At 40.2% G+C, this 19,898-nt stretch overlaps 2 protein-coding genes across 3 annotated transcripts; one reads left to right on the plus strand and one right to left on the minus strand.

The window, feature by feature from the left end:
* Positions 1 to 1,934: 1,934 nt before the first annotated feature.
* On the plus strand, positions 1,935 to 6,989 carry GPR182 (G protein-coupled receptor 182). The gene is made up of 2 exons (XM_039331987.1): positions 1,935 to 2,300; positions 4,426 to 6,989. Exon 2 carries the CDS (start codon positions 4,445 to 4,447, stop codon positions 5,510 to 5,512), a length of 1,068 nt encoding a protein of 355 aa, XP_039187921.1. The 5' UTR covers positions 1,935 to 2,300; positions 4,426 to 4,444; the 3' UTR covers positions 5,513 to 6,989.
* A 6,920-nt stretch (positions 6,990 to 13,909) lies between these two features.
* Positions 13,910 to 17,865, minus strand: ZBTB39 (zinc finger and BTB domain containing 39). Of its 2 annotated transcripts, none has more exons than XM_039332008.1 (2): positions 17,713 to 17,865; positions 13,910 to 16,266 (listed from the first exon to the last, which is right to left on the minus strand). In XM_039332008.1, the coding sequence occupies exon 2, from the start codon at positions 16,066 to 16,068 to the stop codon at positions 13,969 to 13,971; it is 2,100 nt and encodes a 699-aa protein (XP_039187942.1). In that variant the 5' UTR covers positions 16,069 to 16,266; positions 17,713 to 17,865; the 3' UTR covers positions 13,910 to 13,968. The 2 variants fall into 2 exon arrangements, with proteins under 2 accessions (XP_039187942.1, XP_039187943.1); XM_039332009.1 differs by having other exon boundaries at positions 13,910 to 16,166; positions 17,713 to 17,864.
* Between the last annotated feature and the right edge of the window lie 2,033 nt (positions 17,866 to 19,898).

Consider the following 19,898-nt stretch of genomic DNA (forward strand, 5'->3'; position numbering starts at 1 on the left):
ATTTGTTTATTTCTTTATGCAGAATGAGTGGAAGAAGAACTAGAATCTATAGGATAAACCTTCTTGGATGCATATATATTTAGAAACAGCCCAAACCCACAGATATTTGGTCTTCTTAGTCTTACACTGAAACCTATTCTCCATCCCACACTTACCCCACCTCTGTAGGAGGAATGGTAGAGCCTGGGGACAGAGTGAAAAGGGGAACCAGACTAGAATCATTACATAACCACAAGCAAACTAAAACCAATCCCCCCCTTGACTGCCATTTTCCCTTATCTAATTCTAACTGTTGACCCTTAGTTGAAAAGATCTCTGTGCATAGGCTTTAGCAATAAATCAGCTTCAATGAACATTCAGGTGTGGATCTAGCCTTTTGTGCCTGACAACCTCCCAGTCTCCAGTCATTGTAAAAGAATCAAAATAGCATAAATTAACCAGCCCAAGCCAGAGATGTACAACATAGAATCATCAATATACTGATGGTACTAAATCCTGCAATGATAGCTTACTTTGTCCAGAGGCTCCATGTAAAATAAAAGTAGGATGACAGTGGGGCCCAAAGATACTTCCCAAAGCAGACCCTCACCAACATTGGCTGGAACAAACCCTGGAGAAAAGAAGACAATGCTCTTAACACCATGCTTCCCAATCCCTTGAATCAATCCAGAAAGATATGGATAATAGAATAGAGAGCTCAATGAGAACCAAGAGAGAGGCCGTCCCCATATCCTGAGCAAACCATTGGTGATCAAAAAAAGTTGTCAACATCATCTTGGTGTTATACCAGACTGAAAGAGCTGCAGAAAACCGTACAGTTTTTGGAAGCATCTTTCCCTGTTATAAATCCTCTCTTCTTGGATATGTCCAAGTAAAGGCTAGACAGCTATAAATCACAAATAATAATTATTTATTTTTATTAGGTGGGATTAGCCTTTGAGTACTCTGATTCTACCAAGACATATAAAAATGCACACACACATTTTAGATATTACTTTCATGGCTGTACACATTTCTGTGCAGGCTTTTTCTTAATATACATAATTATTTTTCACCAATGTTATGCTATTGGCAAAGTACATTGCAAAATTCAGAGAAGAGTAAATTCAAAATCACAACTGATGGTTGCCTACTGTTTCAGAAGTGCAAGAAATTAGATCAACTCACATTCTAATACTAAAATAAGTAAATTTCTTTCCCTTCCTTACAGTCTCTTGCAACGATATATATTATGCTATTTATTAATTTTCTTATACAGTATCTTTCCTCAAATACCATCAAGGTGGTGATTATATACATGAGCAACCGTGTTTACCTTTATCGTGCAGCTCTGTGTAAAAGAGAAATATAGTGCTCAGGGTGGAAAGGATCCAGCAGCATGCTTTAATTCCCATTCAGTGTTACTTCTCCCAGTGTTTCTACTTCTTCATGTCTGCATTAAATGCCCCCCCCCCAGAGGACTGGAAACTTGCCGAAAAGGAATTACTGGAAGCCCTCAACTTATTACCAGAATTTCTGTCACTAAGCGATGCAGTGAAGTGATTTTACAGCCTTTTTGCCATGGTTGTGAAGTGAATCTCCACAGTTGTTAAGCGACTCCTTTCCCTCCCTTGGCTTTGCTTGTCAGAAGCCCATTGGGAAAGTCGCAAACGGCAACCACATAACCCAGAATGCTGCAGCCGTTGTAAATATACAATATACCAGCTGCCACACATCCTAAATTTGATCATGTGACCAAAGGAACACTGCAACCATTATAAGCGCAAGGACCGCCCTAAATCATTCTTTTTCAGAGCTGTCATAACTTCAAATAGTTATTAATTAAATGGTCGTAAGTCAAGTCTCTCTCTCTCTCTCTCTCTTTCTCTCTCTCTCTCTCCCCCTCCCTCTCCCCCCCCCCCGTTCTTTTGGCAGTACATTCTGTGTTATCTGAAAGTAGGGAAGCTGGTTTCAAAAATGCAGAGCGGAAAAAGGAAATTTGCCTCAGGAAAGCAGACATCCTCTAGATTTCTTCAAAAGCATGGTGCTGAGAACGATTCATGCTGCCCATTCCTGGAACCAGAGCAGTGCTCGAGAGCTCAGGCAAAATCCTCACATGGGGCCTTGCTTTCAGAGTAACAACCTGTGATGTTCATTTCCTGTGTGTGAGAGATAGGAGGGAGGGAAAATAGCAACAAATCTGTGAGACACCAACAAATTCACATTCCTGGAAAGGCTGCACTTCACATCCAAGCTGGAGGGACTGAAGAGTAGAGCTCTTTATTGCAACATCACCAGAACCAATTTTGATTTCTAAGAAGGTAAGCAATAGATTGATCTGTTCTCCAAAAACGAATTTTGTTACTAGGAGCTTAGTTTGTTTTTTAAGGGGGGGGGGGAGATTTAATTTGGATTATGAAGTTCCTTCTCTTCCTTCAAGTGACCTGTAGGAAATGTGCTTTTTACCTATCGTCATCAATAATAAAAAATTATGGTTCTTCTTCACCCAAATTGCAGAGAAGCAAATATTTTGTCTGTTGGTTTAAATTTCCTCCTTTCAGAAGGAAATTGCTGTATCCATCATTATATATCTATTCTGCTTTCAACTGTTAAAATTACATTAAGGTTGTTTGTTTGTTTCTAAACTGGGAAAATTTCTTTAACTGATGGTTTCAAAGTTATCTATATAACATGGGGGGGGAGCTCATTTGAGACACTTGTTTCTTTTGAACATTCTTTATGGCCCAAAATTTGACAATTGATAGGATATGTCAAACATTTAGATACATCACACTCTCTTTTTTCCTTGCACTTTTCTCTTGAAGGAAGAACTCCATGGAATGCAAAAACCAGCCAGTGCTTTCATTTGGTCTAATAAAAATCCATCCTTTGAATCATTTAATCATAATCTACTGTTAGGCCAATTTGATAGTTTTGTCAGTATCTTATCTCCAGCTCTTTCAAACCGGAAGAAAATATTTAGAGAAGTATTATTATCTTCACAAAGCACATTTGTTGGAGGTATACAATCCTCAGTGATACCTTTAGTTAAAAGATCTGAGGAAACAGGAACAGAAAAGAAGCTCAAAAGAGAAATATCTATTCTAGAGTGCTAAGAATGACGCTGAGCTTTGTTTAAGGCAGAATGGGGAAAGCCATCTGTAGCGTTTTCTGTCCATTTGATTCTAGGAACAAATCCTGTTACCTCCACCTAAAGCTATTCCCCCATTCTGGAGCCCTTTAGATGTGTTGAATTACAACTTTTACCATCATCTGCCAAATTACTCATACCATAGCTGTTGCAAATGGCAATCACATGCAAGATAGCCTCAATATATTTGCAACAATCAGGTTGGGGAAAAATGGCGTAAAGAATCTCATGTTGCAGAGCTGGAAAACTCTGAAAACCTGGTAGATAGTTCTTGGTAAAATAGGTTACTATTATGACTTAGTCTGAAATAGATCTATATATTCTCTAAATCAACAGTCCCCAACCTTTGCAGCTTGATGGCACAGTGGGAGGGGAGAGGGGGACTGGGCTATGCAAGCAGCAAGCCAGCGCGTGTACATGCGCATAGCTCAACTGCTGAGCTGCGTGTGTGAGTCCAGCTGCATGCACATGCACACCAGCCCACTACTCACACAGCCCTGTTGTGAAAAGGCCATGGCCTAGTAATGGGCCGTGGCCCAGGGGTTAGGGATCCCTGCGCTAAACCATTTTGAAGCATCCTATGGATTCTGGCCAATGTAGTAAGAGACTAAAACTTTGGCAATCCTGCTAGTTAGAGGAGTTTTTACATCATTCAATGGAGTGAAAATTAATTAAGTAAGTAAGGAGCAAATGTGAAGCACTGGAGTCTGTATGTATGACATTTGATTCTGCAAATAGAGAGATGATCTAGATCAGAAGTTTCTCCTATTATATCATCCACCTCCATTTTCAGCTCTTATCTTTCTTTGTCTATCAAGTTTATGTCCCCCCTTGCCAATTATTTCTATTCCCAGAATCTGTCCAGGGTTTTCATCAATAAATCAGCTCCCTTCTCCACTTGTCTGGGCCATATTATGTCTAATATTTAGAGACAACAAAGACACAATTGCTAACAAATCTAGATACTATATCAACATGATGTCAATGCTTACCAAGGGATATCAGTCTCATTCAGTAAAATAATTGGGCTGGTTTATAGTCATATGTCTTCAGCTTCCACACATCTCCAAAAGCAGCGTCTTGATAAAAATGCAGCTTATATCCAAAATTAGCACACAAGATCAATTTAATCAACAGTAATCCAACTCCAATTACTTTTTGAGGCATACACAGCAATCATGTACAGATTTAAAACCCATAGCTATTTTAAAAAATCAGATTCCTGCTATAAATGATCTTGGTACAGGGGAAGAATAAATTCTAATTTCTTTTTTCTTTCTTTTTCTTTTTTGCAGTTCATCTTTTTCCCTCAAAATGGGAGAGCCAGAGACCCTCCCCCCTTTCAATGAAGCACACCACAACTTGACAGAACTCTTCCATGCATTCAACCACACATTCAGCTCTTGTGATTTGAGACTAGATGATAACATCAAACGAGTATGTCTCTTTGTTCTCTATCTCATCATCTTCGTGGTGGGATTGGTGGAGAACCTCTTGGTCATATGGGTCAACTGGCAGATCCGAAACCATCGGAACTTGGTCAATCTATACATTTTCAACATGGCCATTGCAGACTTGGGGGTGATCCTCTCCTTACCAGTCTGGATGTTGGAAGCCATGCTTGATTACACTTGGCTTTGGGGAGATTTCCTCTGTCGCTTCACCCACTATTTTTACTTTGCCAACATGTACAGCAGTATTTTCTTTCTCACCTGCCTCAGCATTGATCGGTATGTCTCCCTGACAACTTCCTCCCACTTCTGGCAGCAACACCAACATCTTGTGCGACGGATCACCTGCTGCTGCATCTGGGCCTTTGCCGCCATCCTCCCTTTGCCAGAGGTGGTACACATGGAGTTAACTGATTCCATTGAACCAATGTGTTTCTTTATGCCCCCATCGGAGACCTTCAGTGAGTGGACCATCAGTCTCAACCTCCTTCTTGCCTTAATTGGGTTCCTTATCCCATTCTCCATCATGGCAATCTTCAATATACTGACCGCCAGACACATCAAGCGTTGTGACAAGCCAGAGAACAGAAAAAACTGCCGCCTCATCTATGCTTACATAATTGTCTTCTTGATCAGTTGGCTGCCATTCCACCTAATATTGCTGCTCTTCACCCTTGAAGGGTCAAATATCTTCTTCCACTGCTATGTGCTTGAGTTCCTGTACTTTTTCTATGATTTCATAGACTGTTTCAGCCTTGCCCATTGTGTGGTCAATCCCATTCTATACAACTTCCTGAGCAAGAACTTCCAAGGAAAGCTTATTTCTGCTGTAGTTAGATACATTCCCAAAGACCAGATGGATCAGAAGAACAGAGATGGCTCTTCCTCCAATACTCAACACTCTATAGTCATCACGCAAGACAAGCTTTAAACCAATTTAAACAGCTTTTCTGATTTTGGGTTCATTGCCACAAGAATGTATTTGCATTTTTCTCTCTTATCAGCAAAGGGTAGGCTTAATTAGGATACCTGTTGTTATTGTTTCCAATGCCAACTTGAAAAGAAGGTCAATATAGGTAAAAATGAGGTGGAAAGGAGGATTATATGCTGCTGTGTCAAACTGACTGACCTTAATCAATCAAAATCTAACATTGTTATTAGTCCTCATCTACTTCCTTCATCTTGAAACTTGCAATGCAGCTTTAACATTTTACTATGGAAAAGAGATGTATTTCTCTTAATTTCTTCAGTTTTTGCATGAAAATAACATTCTGAAAACTCTATGCTGGTCTGCTAGTTAAACAGAATTGTTGGGCAGAGCAGCGTATAGCTGAAGCAGCTGTAAATATAGCTCCAACCTATATGAAACTAAAGAACTGAAGTGATTTGTGAAGATAAAACAGGATCTAGCCGAGGGGGAGGCAACCTTGGCTCTTTTATGACTTGTGGACTTCAACTCCCAGAATTCCTGAGCCAGCCTGGGAATTGAAGTCCACAGGTCATAAAAGAGCCAAGGTTGCCTACCCCTGAGCTAGCCCTATTTTAATATGAACATTCGATTAGTTGTTTCTTGGAACTGGGAAATCAGGACACTACCAATCCAATACGAGCAATTCCTACTTATGTCTTTTTAGTCCAAACCACTAACATTTATCTAACACCACAATAGAAAATTATACCCAGTGAAAATGTGAATTTAGGAAAATGCGAAAAGAGTATCTCTAGAAGATTATATCACAAGTGATTGCAGAGTTTCTCACTCCTGAGAGAATGCACATCACCCTGAATTACTTCATTGTATTAGAAATTCCAAACTAGATTCTAATGTATCTTTTTTTTCCTTTGCCTCTTTCTGCAGCTAGAACATTTGTCTATCCTTGAGTTTTCCTCCTCCTTGAGATATACTCTTCTAACTTTTTGCCTGGTATGGAAATAAATTTAAGAAAGAATTACTTCAGTGTTCAATGTTTGCAAAGTAATACTATTAATGGCCATGGATCATGTTTGTAAAGAACTGAACAAGGCACAAAGGCTCTCTGTGTACAGAAAGTGGACGTAACTGGTTTGAAGGAGAAATTCATAAATGAACTGAATGAAATGTTAGGGATAAATTCTCTGTTTCTTAAATGAAGAACAATGTAAGGAGATGTAGCTATGATTGTTGCATCCAAACATCATTCAAGGGATGCATAGAATAATTATTTAATCTAATGCAGCGATGGAATAGTGCAGTACGGTGTAGACACCTATAAAAATATTTGTAAACATTTTATTTTACAGAAATATGCAAGATAATCTATGTGAAATTTCAAGCACTTTTAATCTTTTACCAAATTTACAAAAGTGATGTAAAAATGGGAAAATGGGTTCAATCAGTCTTGCACTCAATAAAGTGGCATATTGACTGACTGATTGATTTCATTGATTGATTGATCCCTTGAAGATACTAATTCCTTCCTTTTAATTGTAAATGGTTTGGGCTACAGTTAGCTATCTTATTGCACCTATCAAAGGTGTGGCTGGAGAAGGAATAAGAGAACTAGTCTAGCTTATATACATTACTATACATACTCCATTTTTATGTTTTCCTCCCATGTTAATATTCATATAATAACGACTTTATTCATTGTTTTAGTGAATAAAGTCATTATCTGATCTATGACATTTTATAGTAAACAGGGTCATTTCAAAGTGTAACTTGCCCAGCCAGGAAGGAAATGGCTTCTCTTGGCCCAAACTAGAAAGAAGAATCATTTGAAAAGGTAGCACTAATCAAAAATATACTTGAGAAACCTTGCTCTACTCAAATGTAGATCTTCTCAATCAGTTCAGGGAAGAGCACTTTGAATAAACCAATTTGGTTGAATGCACACTTACATACGTGTCTTACAGAGTCAGAGAAGGCAGGCAGGAATTGTAAGATCACCATATTCCATCCCGTTTCCCAGAGAGGTATCTGCAGATGGGGGCTAAAATCTTGCAAGACAACAGCATGGTGTCAGCATTAAAAGCCCTGCCTTTTTTGAACACACATTGGCTCAAAAAACCTGTATCAAAGTATTATGCTTGCCACTTGTATATTCTGACCCCCATCCTCTCTCAGACACCACTGCTCTCTTGTTTAAAAATATCACTGGTTCATCTTTTAAAACAAGTCAGTATAATTATGTATACTGCTGAATCTTCCTAACTCAGGTCAGTATCTAATATGCTAACTAAAGTAGAAACCTTTCCCCCTGCATTCCTACTTCTCCCACCCATATTACTGTATATTCAGTTTATCTCATTATTTTGTTTAATTATTTTACTACCGCTATGTTTACACTTCTTTTCATTCCTGTTTTTACTGTTGTAGGCTGCCTAGAATAGTCCCATGGTAAGACAGTCGGCAAAATAAATTTAACAAATAAATAAACATCCAGCTAATAATCAACCATTAAAACACACTAGTTAAAAATAGCAATTTTAGTACCTAATAATGAAAAAGAGAGACATCTAAGTAGCAACAGCATTTATATACCACTTCATAGTACTTAAATCATGCTCTGGGAGGGTTACAGAGTCAGCATATTGCCCACCAACTATCTGGGTCGTCTTTTTACTAACCTCAGGATGGAAGGCTGAGACAATCTTGAGGCCTGTCAGGATCAAACTCCTGTGTCTGTGGGCAGAGTTAGCCTACAATACTGCATTCTAACCACTGCACCATCTCAGCTCATAACAACCACAATAATTCCCTTGAAGTAGTTGGCTCTTTAACAATTTAGGGTAGGTCAGGGGTGTCAAACTGCCGGCCCATGGGCCGGTTGCATCATACGGAGACCACTCCCACCCCAATGCAAAAAGTCGTGATACATCATGACATATCAATGACGTGGTGAGTTTGACACCTGTGGGGTAGGTCATCAGCAGAGGGATGTCCAAATTTTAGAGGCCAGCTAGATTAGCTCTTTTACCTCACAGAAGTGGAATATTACAAGCAGCCACCTCCTCAGGGTTATTGAATCCAGTTGAAGTAAGTGGTCCTATAAGTATTTAAGTGCCAACCCATAATATTGCGACTGCCTCCATGGGAATCTCCCGGCTATTCTTTCTCCAAGTCCTTGGCATAAAGGTTGCTGATTTTATAGGAAACTGGTTTATATACATTTTCTTCAATGGAAAAAAATAAGCATTGCTCGTATAGCGTAGAACAGGGGTGTCAAACTGCTAGCCTGCAGGCTGGTTTCATCATACCAGAGCCACGCCCACCCCATTGCCAGCAATGGTGAAAAAGCTCCGATACACCACGCGACGTCACCTGACGTCGCGAGTTTGACATGCCTGGCATAGAAGACCATTGACTGAGTGAAATAGTTCGCCACGTAACAGCTTTACCCTCTGTCCTTGGAAATGCAAGAGAAGGAATTAGTGATGTCCTGCAGGCAAAGAATATGCTCAGCCTCACACCGGGCTAAAACAAAGCACTTGGTTAGAATGTATCACCATTTACAAACAAGAAAAATGTTGCAGGAAACTCTTTTCAGTTTTCACTTTTATTATTCTAAATAAAAAACACACTTTTGTGCCAAACAATGGAGTATAAAAGAATCCGATGTACAACCATTTTAGACATCTACTTTCTTTTCTTTAGGAAGGAGGAAAGTTTTACAAAATATACAAACTTTACAGCAAATAGATAGTAAACACTTAAATAACTGAGAGGTCAGTACCTACAATTCACTTAACCAAGAGATCTGACAGCAATCACAATGCTCAGTTTTCTGCTTTTGCTGTTTCGTTTCAAGACATCTGGATCTTTGGAGGAAATGGAGGGGGAGGGCAGGGCTGGAGTTTACAGAAAATAATAATTAATAATGCATCCATTTCCAAAATACATTTTTTTCATTATTTCAAAGGATTCTACATGAGATTGGAATACCTGTTCCATGCCTAAATCCTTCCCTGCTAGGATGATAATGGTGAGAAGGAATTCTTCACAAATGATAGCGTGTCAAACAGAGTGAAGCTATTTAATTACAATACTTAGTCCTTCTACAAGCCTAAGGGTTCCAAAGCACTTTACAGACATTTATTACACCTCACAACTTGTCACCTGTGAGGTAGGTATTTTTAATTATTCCTCCTCCCCACCTTCATTCATGAGTGGATAAATGTACAAGGCAGGCAGGTGATGTTATTTGGCCAAAGCTAAACTCATGCAGATGTTCAGAACTTGAAGCCAATCCCCTATTCTCTGGTTCCGAATGCCCTAATTATGAGGCCAATTACTCATCATGATTTTGCTAGAAAGTGTTCATGAAAGAAACCTCTCAAGCTGCAATGGCTTCCCCTGTGGAGCAGGAGGACAGGTTTGGCACTGGAGAACCAGAGAAAAGCAGCTGTAGAATTCTGCTTTGATTTAAAGATAAATTCCTACTATATACAAGCAATATATAGGAATGTCTTCTCCACTTCTCCTACTGAAGGCCACATTTTTATTCAGGAAACATGGTTCAGCACTGGATGCATTGTCTGAAATACATAAATGTAGCAGCAGCCTTAGGTAGGGGCATAGATAAGGTCCAGGCAAGAACCATCTTTCAGCGTAGAAAAGGAAGAAATACCAACTTCATCAAGATTAATAGGTAGCATGAAGCTTCCTGATTAGCCAGTACTAGGAGATTAATCTTTAATATCTATTCAACAGCAAAATCCTTTGGCTTGGTGTATTTTTGGTTCCACCTTCTTGGTCAAGGCCCTGCCATAAACGTATCCGTAGATGAAGATTAGTGGTTCAGTCCCTGGGCAGCTTTTAGAACATTACAAATAACTCTCAGCATTAATATTTCCTCGGGCTATTCCCAACTGCCATATACATTGTTCAGTTTCTCAGCATATCTTGTTGGGTCCAAGGCCACAAAGGGAAAGGAACCCCCCCCCCAAAAAAAAGATCTGAATATCTGCAGCACGCAATGTATGAATTATGGAAATATTATTTTCCTAGGATATGAAAACAAGACAGAAGTAAGTGCTTTTCTCTTGAACACATATCAAAACATTTATCTTCACAACATCCTTAAGAGGTAGGTACTATATGCAAAGACAAAGCAAACCTGCCCAAAGACTGCCCTACTAGAATTAGTTTCACAGCTGAGATTCCTGAAGCTGCGGTTTTTACATACATACACACATACACTCCCATAGGCCAGGTTTACATTTTTGTATCTTTAATAACAGTGTGTTTATATATAGAAGCCCAAGGATCCATTTGTACACAACAGGAGCTGTGAAGATTCTAGTGCTTTCTCCTCATGAGGTAGTTTGCATTATACCAAGGGCCAGTTCTCAAACCAGCTGTTCCATCTCTCAATAAGCACTTTTCCTACAGATTCCCCGTTGAATGGAAATCACAGAACTATACTTGTTTGCGGAATCAAACACAGTCCACAAATGAAGCAAACTATAATCCAAATCAAGGTCTTTGTCTTCTGCTCTCCCTCTAAATTAGTTATTTAGTTGCACCTCATTCCACTTACAATTTTCCATCCCCTCAAAAAAAGGGAAGAAAGTTCCAATTTCAACCTCTACTGTGACTTTTCATTATTACAGAGCAAATATATATTGGCCTTTTCAGTTGATAAAACCAATCTGTACTTTCTGCTAGCATATTCTTACATTAGCACAGAGACAGAACTTACAACCTGCTTCTGTGCTATTTTTTTTTAAAAAAAGGAATGACATAAGGGAAGAACCAGACACACAATTTGCTTTTTAAAAAAGAAAAAAGAAAAGATGTTGGTAGCAGAAGAAAACTGCATGTGATCAGAATAACTTGAAAACTATAAATCAGATTATTGTGACAAGGTAAGGCAGACACAAGATAGTGTTGCTGATTTTTCTTCTTTTTCTTTTAATTGCAAGACTTAATGGATTTTCTTGGACTGATATTGAAACATATTAAACCTGACAAAACAAATATAAAACAGGTATAGGAAATAATGGTGCACAGTGGTTGTGATATCATAGGCACTATATGAGGGCAACAATAAGAGACATGTTTATTAATAAGTAAGGGAGGGTATGTGGGCTCTAAAAAAAATTTAATCATAAAAGTTTTATGTAGCTCTTTGCTACCATCTTGTGGTAATTCTGTAATGCAACTATGGCAGCCTTATAAATAAATTGTTGAAGGTTCTTCTTCCCAAACCGAATTCCTGCTTCCAACTATTTGTGCATCTAACAATCATTCATCAAGATAAGTGGTGTTTATAATTACTAGTCTTCACCCTGCTTCTGTGTTCTGACTGAGTTCTTCATTTGAGCAGCAACACTTAATTCTACCAATAGAGTATCTTCCATATAAGCTGAGGTACAACTTTCATCACCTTCAGCTGTGCAAATATTGGAAATATTTTCAAAACTGCCTTTTGGTAATGCAGTCAACATTAGCCAATCAGTGCCACTGGAACCTCTGAGAAGTTTATCAAAGTAATTGTTCATTTTATTGTTAATAAAATTCAATTATGGAGAAAAAAAGTTATGCATATAACTAAATGTGATGAAAATATTTTCAAATTGGCTTTAATTCTTTAGAAAAGTTTCACCTGTGATACCAGGGTAACTATATTCCTCATGTCACAATCTGACATAGTAGCTGGGGCAAGGAGGACTGGCATTTTCAATGTTAACAAATACTATAATCTATGAAGTGTAAAAATAAGTGCCACTGTTAAGAAAACTTCTGAATCATTCTAAACAAAAAGTAAAAACAGTGATTTAGTGTCCTGCTTGCAGGTCATACAAAAACTCCCCCTTATAGGGATATTTTAAGGCAACAATGTTTTTTTCAAACACAACTGTGCATTCCTACCCATCTTTACTCAGAAATAAATCCTACTAAATTTCATCAGGCAAATAAATATTGTAGGCCAAAAGGAAGATTCCAAGCTCTAGCACAGTGGTTCTCAACCTTTTTAATGCTGCGACCCCCCAACCGGTTGTAAGTCGAGGACTACTCAACCGGTCGTAAGTCGAAGACTGCTCAACTGGTGCAGCACCGTTTGCAGAATGGGACTTTTGGCGGGCTCAGCAGGGCAGAGACAGCCTGGACAATTCCTATTGGCTTTTGAAAGCCAATAGAATTAGACTCTATTCAAGAGAGTCTATTCTATTGGCTTTCAAAAGCCAATAGAATAAAAGGAAGTAGCACAGCTAAGGAAAAGGGGGGAAAAAATGGCGGACTGCGTTGTTTGGCGACCCCCGTGAAATGGTTGTTTGACCCCAAATGGGGTCCCGACCCACAGGTTGAGAACCACTGCTCTAGCATAATATATTAATTGCTTTAAAAAATTTAGCCTCCAAACACACCTTATTATATTATAAATGACAGAATTCCACATTGGCATTAAGAACCAGCATTACCTCTTGCAATTTTTTTCATGCCCTAAATTTTTTTGAAAGTACTTCAGATTAAACTGTTTGAACAACTAAAATAAGTAAGTCTTGCCAAAACTAAGAATTGTTTCTCATAATATTCTTCTTCCCTCTCCACTGAAAATTAATCCAAAATTGGCAAACCCCACTTCCTCTGGCCTCCTAAAATCTATGTGTTTTCTTTTTACCTTGATCTCTCTGCTATAAACTAGATATTTTCCTTAGGAAAAGGGCAAATGCAAATTAAGGCTTGACACAAGGTAGATTTGGTGACTGATTAAAGTTCCAAATGTATCCAGCCCTTGTACCTTTAATATCAGCTTCATTCCAAGAAATCAGTTTTTCACTGTACGGAGGTAAGCTTTCTCTCAATTAAAGTCTAGATGGCATGACAGTTAAATTTACTGTATAAGAAAAGGCAAATCCTTTTGAAAGGAAGAATCACAGATGTTTCTACAATACATGTACCAATAGGAAAGAATTCCCTCAAAACAAAGACAGTCTTATTTCTGAGTAAGTATCCTTAGGATTGCATTTTTAATTTTTGAAATTAAACCTTGTCATCAATAAACCAGAAGCATTTTTTTCATACTTTCCTATTTCTCCCCTGCTAGCCCTACTGATATGGAGCATTGATACATCTTAGCAGCATCAATCTTCTAATAATGTCAGGTAAAGCCTGTGAGAAGAGGGGAGAAGTCATGAGTTGGGAAATATATTAGATGAAGAACAAAAGGTCTTATTTCTTACATTTAAAACAACTCAGCCGGAGATAAGCACAATGTTTTTTTTTTTTTTTTGAGAACAGTAACACATCTAATGTGATGTTTCACAGGACAGTGATTTAAGGAAAAGTCTACAAGAAACATAAGAAAATAAAAGTATACAGACCATTAAAAGTAATTTTAAAAAATTCTGAAACAAGTTTCACTGCTATTTCAAGGTAGTGTTTACTTCCCCAGTATAGCTGCATCAGCTCTCTGTGTTTTTTTCTGCATCTTTGGAATGGATGATGTACATGAAAGTTTGCTCAATGGTGAAGTCTGGTGGGAGGCTCCCTTTGTGCACACCTATATGCTTGCTCATAAGGTTAAGGGTGGAACTGTAGTGGCCACAAACTGTGCACCGGTACATGAGGGCCCCAGAATGTGTCTTCAAATGACACTTTATGGTAGAACGTCCACGGAAGAACTTGTGACACACTTTGCACTGATAGGGCTTCTCCCCGGTGTGGATCCGCCGATGGTAGTTGAATTCACTCGTATGAGCAAATCTTTTCCCACAAACCTTACAGCTATATTTACTATTCCCAGGTTGGTTCTGGAGAGCCACATCCTCATTTAGGAATTTCTCCGTCAGCTTCCGCTTTTGCAATGCTTGCTGATGAAGACGATCACCAAAGTTCGGCCGAACAAGGTCCAAGGTAGAGTTACACTTGTGCTGACTAACATGGTAGCGATATGCAGCTTCAAGTTTGAAAGCCTGACCACAGTAATGACACCGGAAGAGAGCTTCTTCCATACTTTGGTGGACAGCCACATGTTTCTCCAAAAGATGTCTATCCACAAAACTACTGGCACAGATAGAGCAAGAGAAGACAGAAATTCCCAAGTGGGAAAGTGTGTGCCACATCAAGCTGCAGAGATTGAGATGTTGCTGGTCACATATGCCACATATTTGGCCTTTCAAATTCACATGGTCCAAGATGTGGCCACGAACCACATGAAAATCTTTGGCCAAAGGTTTCCTACAGGCAGCACATGCCAAGTCCCCACTGAACAAATTGACCTTCCCTATCAGAGGGTCACTGGGATGGACAATAATATTGTTGTCAAACACCCCTTCTCGGCGATGAAGGTTCAGCTGCCACTGAGTGAAAAACTTAGTCTCACACATATCACAGGAAAAGAGGAATATCCCAATGTGTGACAGGACATGAGTGACTCTAGAGTTCCTGTCTTGGAAATGGGTCTCACAAACCTTGCAGTTGCCAGTCAGAAGGTCTACATGATCCCTGGCATGCTGACGGATCAACTGAATGTTGGGTTCTAAAACCTTTTTGCACACTTGACAGGGCATGGCCTTGTTTTCCCGGCTGTCGTTTTCAAAAGATATCTCCTCCTCACTATCATCACTCAGCTCTATCACTTCCTCTGCCGCACCGAGCTCTTCACTGGGATCTTCAAAATGCAGATCTTCTTCCCCCAAATCTTCCAACTGCAGTTCATCCATTGGCCCAAAAACATGATCTTTGGAATGGTCACTATTGCTGGGGCAGGAATTGCTACTTGTTGATATATCTAAGGAGACATCGGAGGCAAAAAGGTTACCTTTGTTGTAATCCCCATTGCTCTGGACTTTATACTGCGGACAAGAGTTCACAGTGGTTTGAACAGCCATGCTAATATTACCGAGGCCAGCCTGGGTCATTATACTCATGGCACCAGTAAACGGTCCTGTTGCTTCTTGCTCTTCAGCTTTGGGAGTGTGTGGGTGTATTAAATTGTGACTAACTTCATTGGTAGGATCTTCTTTGTAGCCAGTGGCTGCTTCATCATGCATATTGCAATTTTGCTCTGATCCCAGTTGTTCCCCGCTATTTCGACTTTCACCTAGAGAATGATTTGGTTCAGCTAAAGCACCACTAGCCCGGCTTTCATTTGAGGCAGAAGGCTGTTTAGTGACAGCTGAATTTTCCAAGTCTGGGAAGGTAGAATGGCAAGCCTTCAGCAAATCATCCATGCCCAATTTTTCAGCAACCTCATAAATGACACCCACATTTATAAGATCTGTGAAGAGCTCTGATGTATAAACAAAATTCAGAATCTTTTCAAAGTTGGCTGGAGTAATGAAATCCACTACATAAGTACGGGCAGCATCCAATCCTGTATTCAGGAAAAGATTCTGGAAATAGCCTGCTGCACATGCCAGCACTGCTTTGTGTGCAGGGAAGGAACGGCTACCCACAACAATGGTGACATCACACATAGACTCTGTCAATCGAGATTTGTTAAGTTCCTTCAACAAGTTATTTGGATGGTCAGTACTATGCAGCTTGATCCTCATGCCCATCTTGACTGTTCCTTAAAGTTTCCTTCTCCTGTTCACTTTTGGCTTCTACTGCCACATTTTTCAGATGCACTGAAGAGGGGGCGATTGGGTGAAAAGCTCTAGAGAGAGAAAAAATGAAGTTCACAGTTTTGATTCTTACTGATTTGGAGTGAAATCTAAGTCATAATTTTTATTACATTATAATCCACATTGGAAAAACTGTAAATGAAAAAGCAAAGATAAAAATTATTGTAAGATATAAGCAAATGTATTGTTCACAGAACAAAAGAACATAACTGCTTTGGTCTAATAGTCACAATAGAAAGGAAAAAAATGAATGCCTGCGAGAAGCAGAAATTACAAATCACAGAACCACAAGAAGCATCCTTCCATGCTTTAAAACAATATTATTAAAAAGTTACAAAGTTATCATCTACTTCCATTTTCATCTCTTCTTATTCACAGTTCTGCAACTAGTTGATCAAATATCTATACTCCAGAGATATTCAGTTTCATAAATAAGAAAACTGGTTTGCTAATCCAATATCTTGAAGGGATATTTATAACTATAGTATTCAAAATGCTAGTTTTTTCCTCTGAAAACCTCTATCTTAAGATGCATGTTCCACTGACTCTTTTTAACACATGAGCAAACAGAAAACCTGAAAATGAAATTGATCACAAGATAAGCACTAAACACTTGGAAGTTCTCCCTTCATACTTTCTTCTAACCCAACCTGTTGCATCTTTGTTTCTGAGCCTTAATTGGCTAATAATAAAATAAAATATGCACAGCACAGTGCTCATGTTTGTGCTTTCTTAAAGTTTATAAAGCAACAGGAAAAGGTACCACCTTAACTCACATATCCCACTCTAAACGTCATCTGGCACATGCCTGCTATCAAAATAGATTGGAAAGATCAATATTAATAAAGGATGCTCTATGCAAAAGCCCTTCAATCAAGAACACGGAAGTCATAATTTCTCATACCTTGAGAAAAATTATTTCCGCCACCCTTTTTTTTCCCAAAACAAATTCATTACTTTAAAAACTGGATGGCAGATAGGTAAAAAGGCAAGTTATTTATCAATGGTTTTTATTGTTTAAAGAAAACAGAAGTGGAGGCAGTGTTAAACTGAGTGCCCATAAGTTGGGGGGGGGGGGAATGGTGACCCTTAGAAGTTGTTCCTTATCTGGAATATGAGGTGAGATGAGACACCCGCACTGAATCCTGGAATAATGAGGAAGAAGAGCAAAAGAAAAGAGGCAGAGGGGCAGTTTTGATTTAGAGTAGATGGGGAGGAGTCTAAAAATGCACGCGTTTGTGGGGTAGAGAGGATGTCAGGCGAGGGGATGTGGGATGGGAAGAGAAAGAGGATCGTCAGGATGGGGCTTCTCTGGGTCGACCCGTAACTGGGAACAAAGGGCCGGAAAATATTTCGGGGAGCCCGGGAGACAGGAAGAAGGGCTTCCCGAGGCCAGAAGGGTAGAGGGCGGCGATGAGGGCGCAGGGAACGGGGTGAAGGCAAGGGGGCTGCAAGGCACGGAGGAAGGGCGGCCCCGACCGGGAATCCCTGATGCTGAAGGGGGAGTCTCACACCTTTGTAAGCGGTAGAAATGAGCTCTTTCCCCCGAAGGGAAAGGAAGGGAAGGTGGCCCCTTACCCGGGAGGCGGTGGGCAGCATCCCCGCTTTCGCATACACAAAGGGCTCCGGCCTCCCCTACCCTCCAGCCCGGCCTCGCCGAGGAGGTGCTGCTCCAGCCCCGGCCAAGAGGCTCCATCCGGCCCCGAGATGGCCGGGCCCAGCGCCGCCCCCAGCCCCGGAGGGGGCACTGCAGCAGCCCCGGCTTCAGGGGATTGGCGCGGGAAGCCATCAGCCGCCGGTGCGAGGCTGGGAGAAGGGAGCCCTGCTAGGCTGAGGAGGATGGAGATGCCGCCGGGGGAGGCGGGAGGCTGGGGAGGCAGAAAAAGGAGCCCCGCTGGGTACGGCAGCCGCGGCTCCGCGGGGAGACACGGAAAACGCCCGCTGGGCACCGAGAGCCCACGGAAGGAGGCGCCCGAGAGGCGGCACTGAGCCGGCGGAAAGGAGAAGGAATCGCGACGTCGTGCAAAACTTTAGGAACCTGACTCTCCAGCCTTAGAGCTCTGCCTCCCTCTGCGCCTTCTGTTCTACGATCGAGAGCATTTAATATTTTTAGGATCTCCGCTTCGCTAGTACCCCCCCCCCCCAAAGGAGCTCGACAGGGTACAGATCATACGAGAATAATGCAGGATATATGTATATATGGAGCGTATGAAACTGCCTTGGGGAAGCAAGGAAGCTTGGAAGAGAAATGGCAACGGGGGACGAGCCACTTCTGTTCGTGGATTGGCGGGAAGCCAGTCCAGCTTATCTGGATGGATAGTTTTGAAATGGCCACCTTCCCCGAAAGAAATGCAGGATTCCCAGCAGTCAGATCGTTATCTTTCCTCCACCTCAGTTTGTGTGTGCATGTGTGCCTTCCAGTCAATTTATAATTCCTGGCGACCTCCTGGATTAGTCCCCGCAATTTTCTTGGCAAGGTTTTTGAGAAAAGATTTGCCCTTTGTATTTTCCTAGGGCTGAGAGAGAGTAACTGGCACAAGGTCACCCAGCTTAAGAGGAAACTAGAACTCACACTCTCCCAATTTTTACTCTAGTACTTTAACCATGACACTAAACTAGCTCTCCCATTTCAATCTACAAGAATATTATTTTCGCATTTTGTAAGTGTTCATGTTTTGGGTGCCACATATACCTGGTTCATGATCTAAACCAGTGGTTCTCAACCTTTCTAATGCCGCGACCCCATAATACAGTTCCCCATGTTGTGGTGACCCCCCAACCACTTATACATCACCGGGTGCCAGGGGTATGGCCAAAGAAAAGGGGAAAAAATGGTGGACAGCCTTGTTTGGCGACCCCCATGAAATGGTCGTTCGACCCCAAATGGGGGTCCCAACCCACAGGTTGAGAACCACTGATCTAAACACTAAAGCCTGCTTGTGACCATGCATCAGTTTTTGAGGTGTGTGTTACTGAAATATTTTATGGATATATAGATATACCTCTTAGATATACACCACCCAGAGTCACTCTGAGATGGTATCTGATCCAAACTAGTTCAAGCCTATCTAAGGCCTCTGCTTGGAACTCTCCTAATGAGAAGCGAGGTACAAATAAATGAATAGTAGATGTGTGTGTGATAAATACACACATAGGAAGAGTATAGAAATAGCTTACTATAAATTGAAGCAATGAAGAGGTGTTTGAATAAGATTAATACTCAGGAACAGCATATGTAAAGCACACTTGACTACTATAATATAAATATTAAGTTCAAGAATGTTCTTCATACTCTAGCAAACCTCATAGTCAGTATATAAAATTGGTTACTTATTTTGGTAGCCAAGACATACAATACAGTCCCATACTTTATGGACCTTTCCCCACTACATGGCAGTAAAAATATGATGATGATAATAAATGAATGACATAACCATTTGCTATCATTTTTTAAAAATAGGAACATTAAAATAATCTGCTTGAAATGTTCACTTATTTCTTTGTCATGATAGTAGTCATGATCTGGATTTGGCATTGCAAGTTGGCTGTAACTTTTCCCATGCCTAGACACATGCTGCAAATGGGTCTATGTGCATAAAGTGGCATGTAACTGAGTAACACACAAACTAGTAAACAATATTTTTAGGTAAAGTTAGCCAAGTTATGCATTAGTGTGGATAAGGATATGTCTTAGCAATTGAGAATTTCTCACATAGAAAAGAATCATTACAATTTTCAACTATGTGTTTCTGTATGTATGTGAT

Source organism: Crotalus tigris, unplaced genomic scaffold, assembly GCF_016545835.1.
Source record: "Crotalus tigris isolate CLP2741 ecotype Arizona unplaced genomic scaffold, ASM1654583v1 scf7180000024441.2113493, whole genome shotgun sequence".
NCBI classification, from domain to species: Eukaryota; Metazoa; Chordata; class Lepidosauria; order Squamata; family Viperidae; genus Crotalus; species Crotalus tigris.

Coding starts and splice junctions, on each gene's coding strand:
- GPR182 (XM_039331987.1), top strand. CDS start 4,445: ATGGGAGAGCCAGAGACCCTCCCCCCTTTCAATGAAGCACACCACAAC.
- ZBTB39 (XM_039332008.1), bottom strand. CDS start 16,068: ATGGGCATGAGGATCAAGCTGCATAGTACTGACCATCCAAATAACTTG.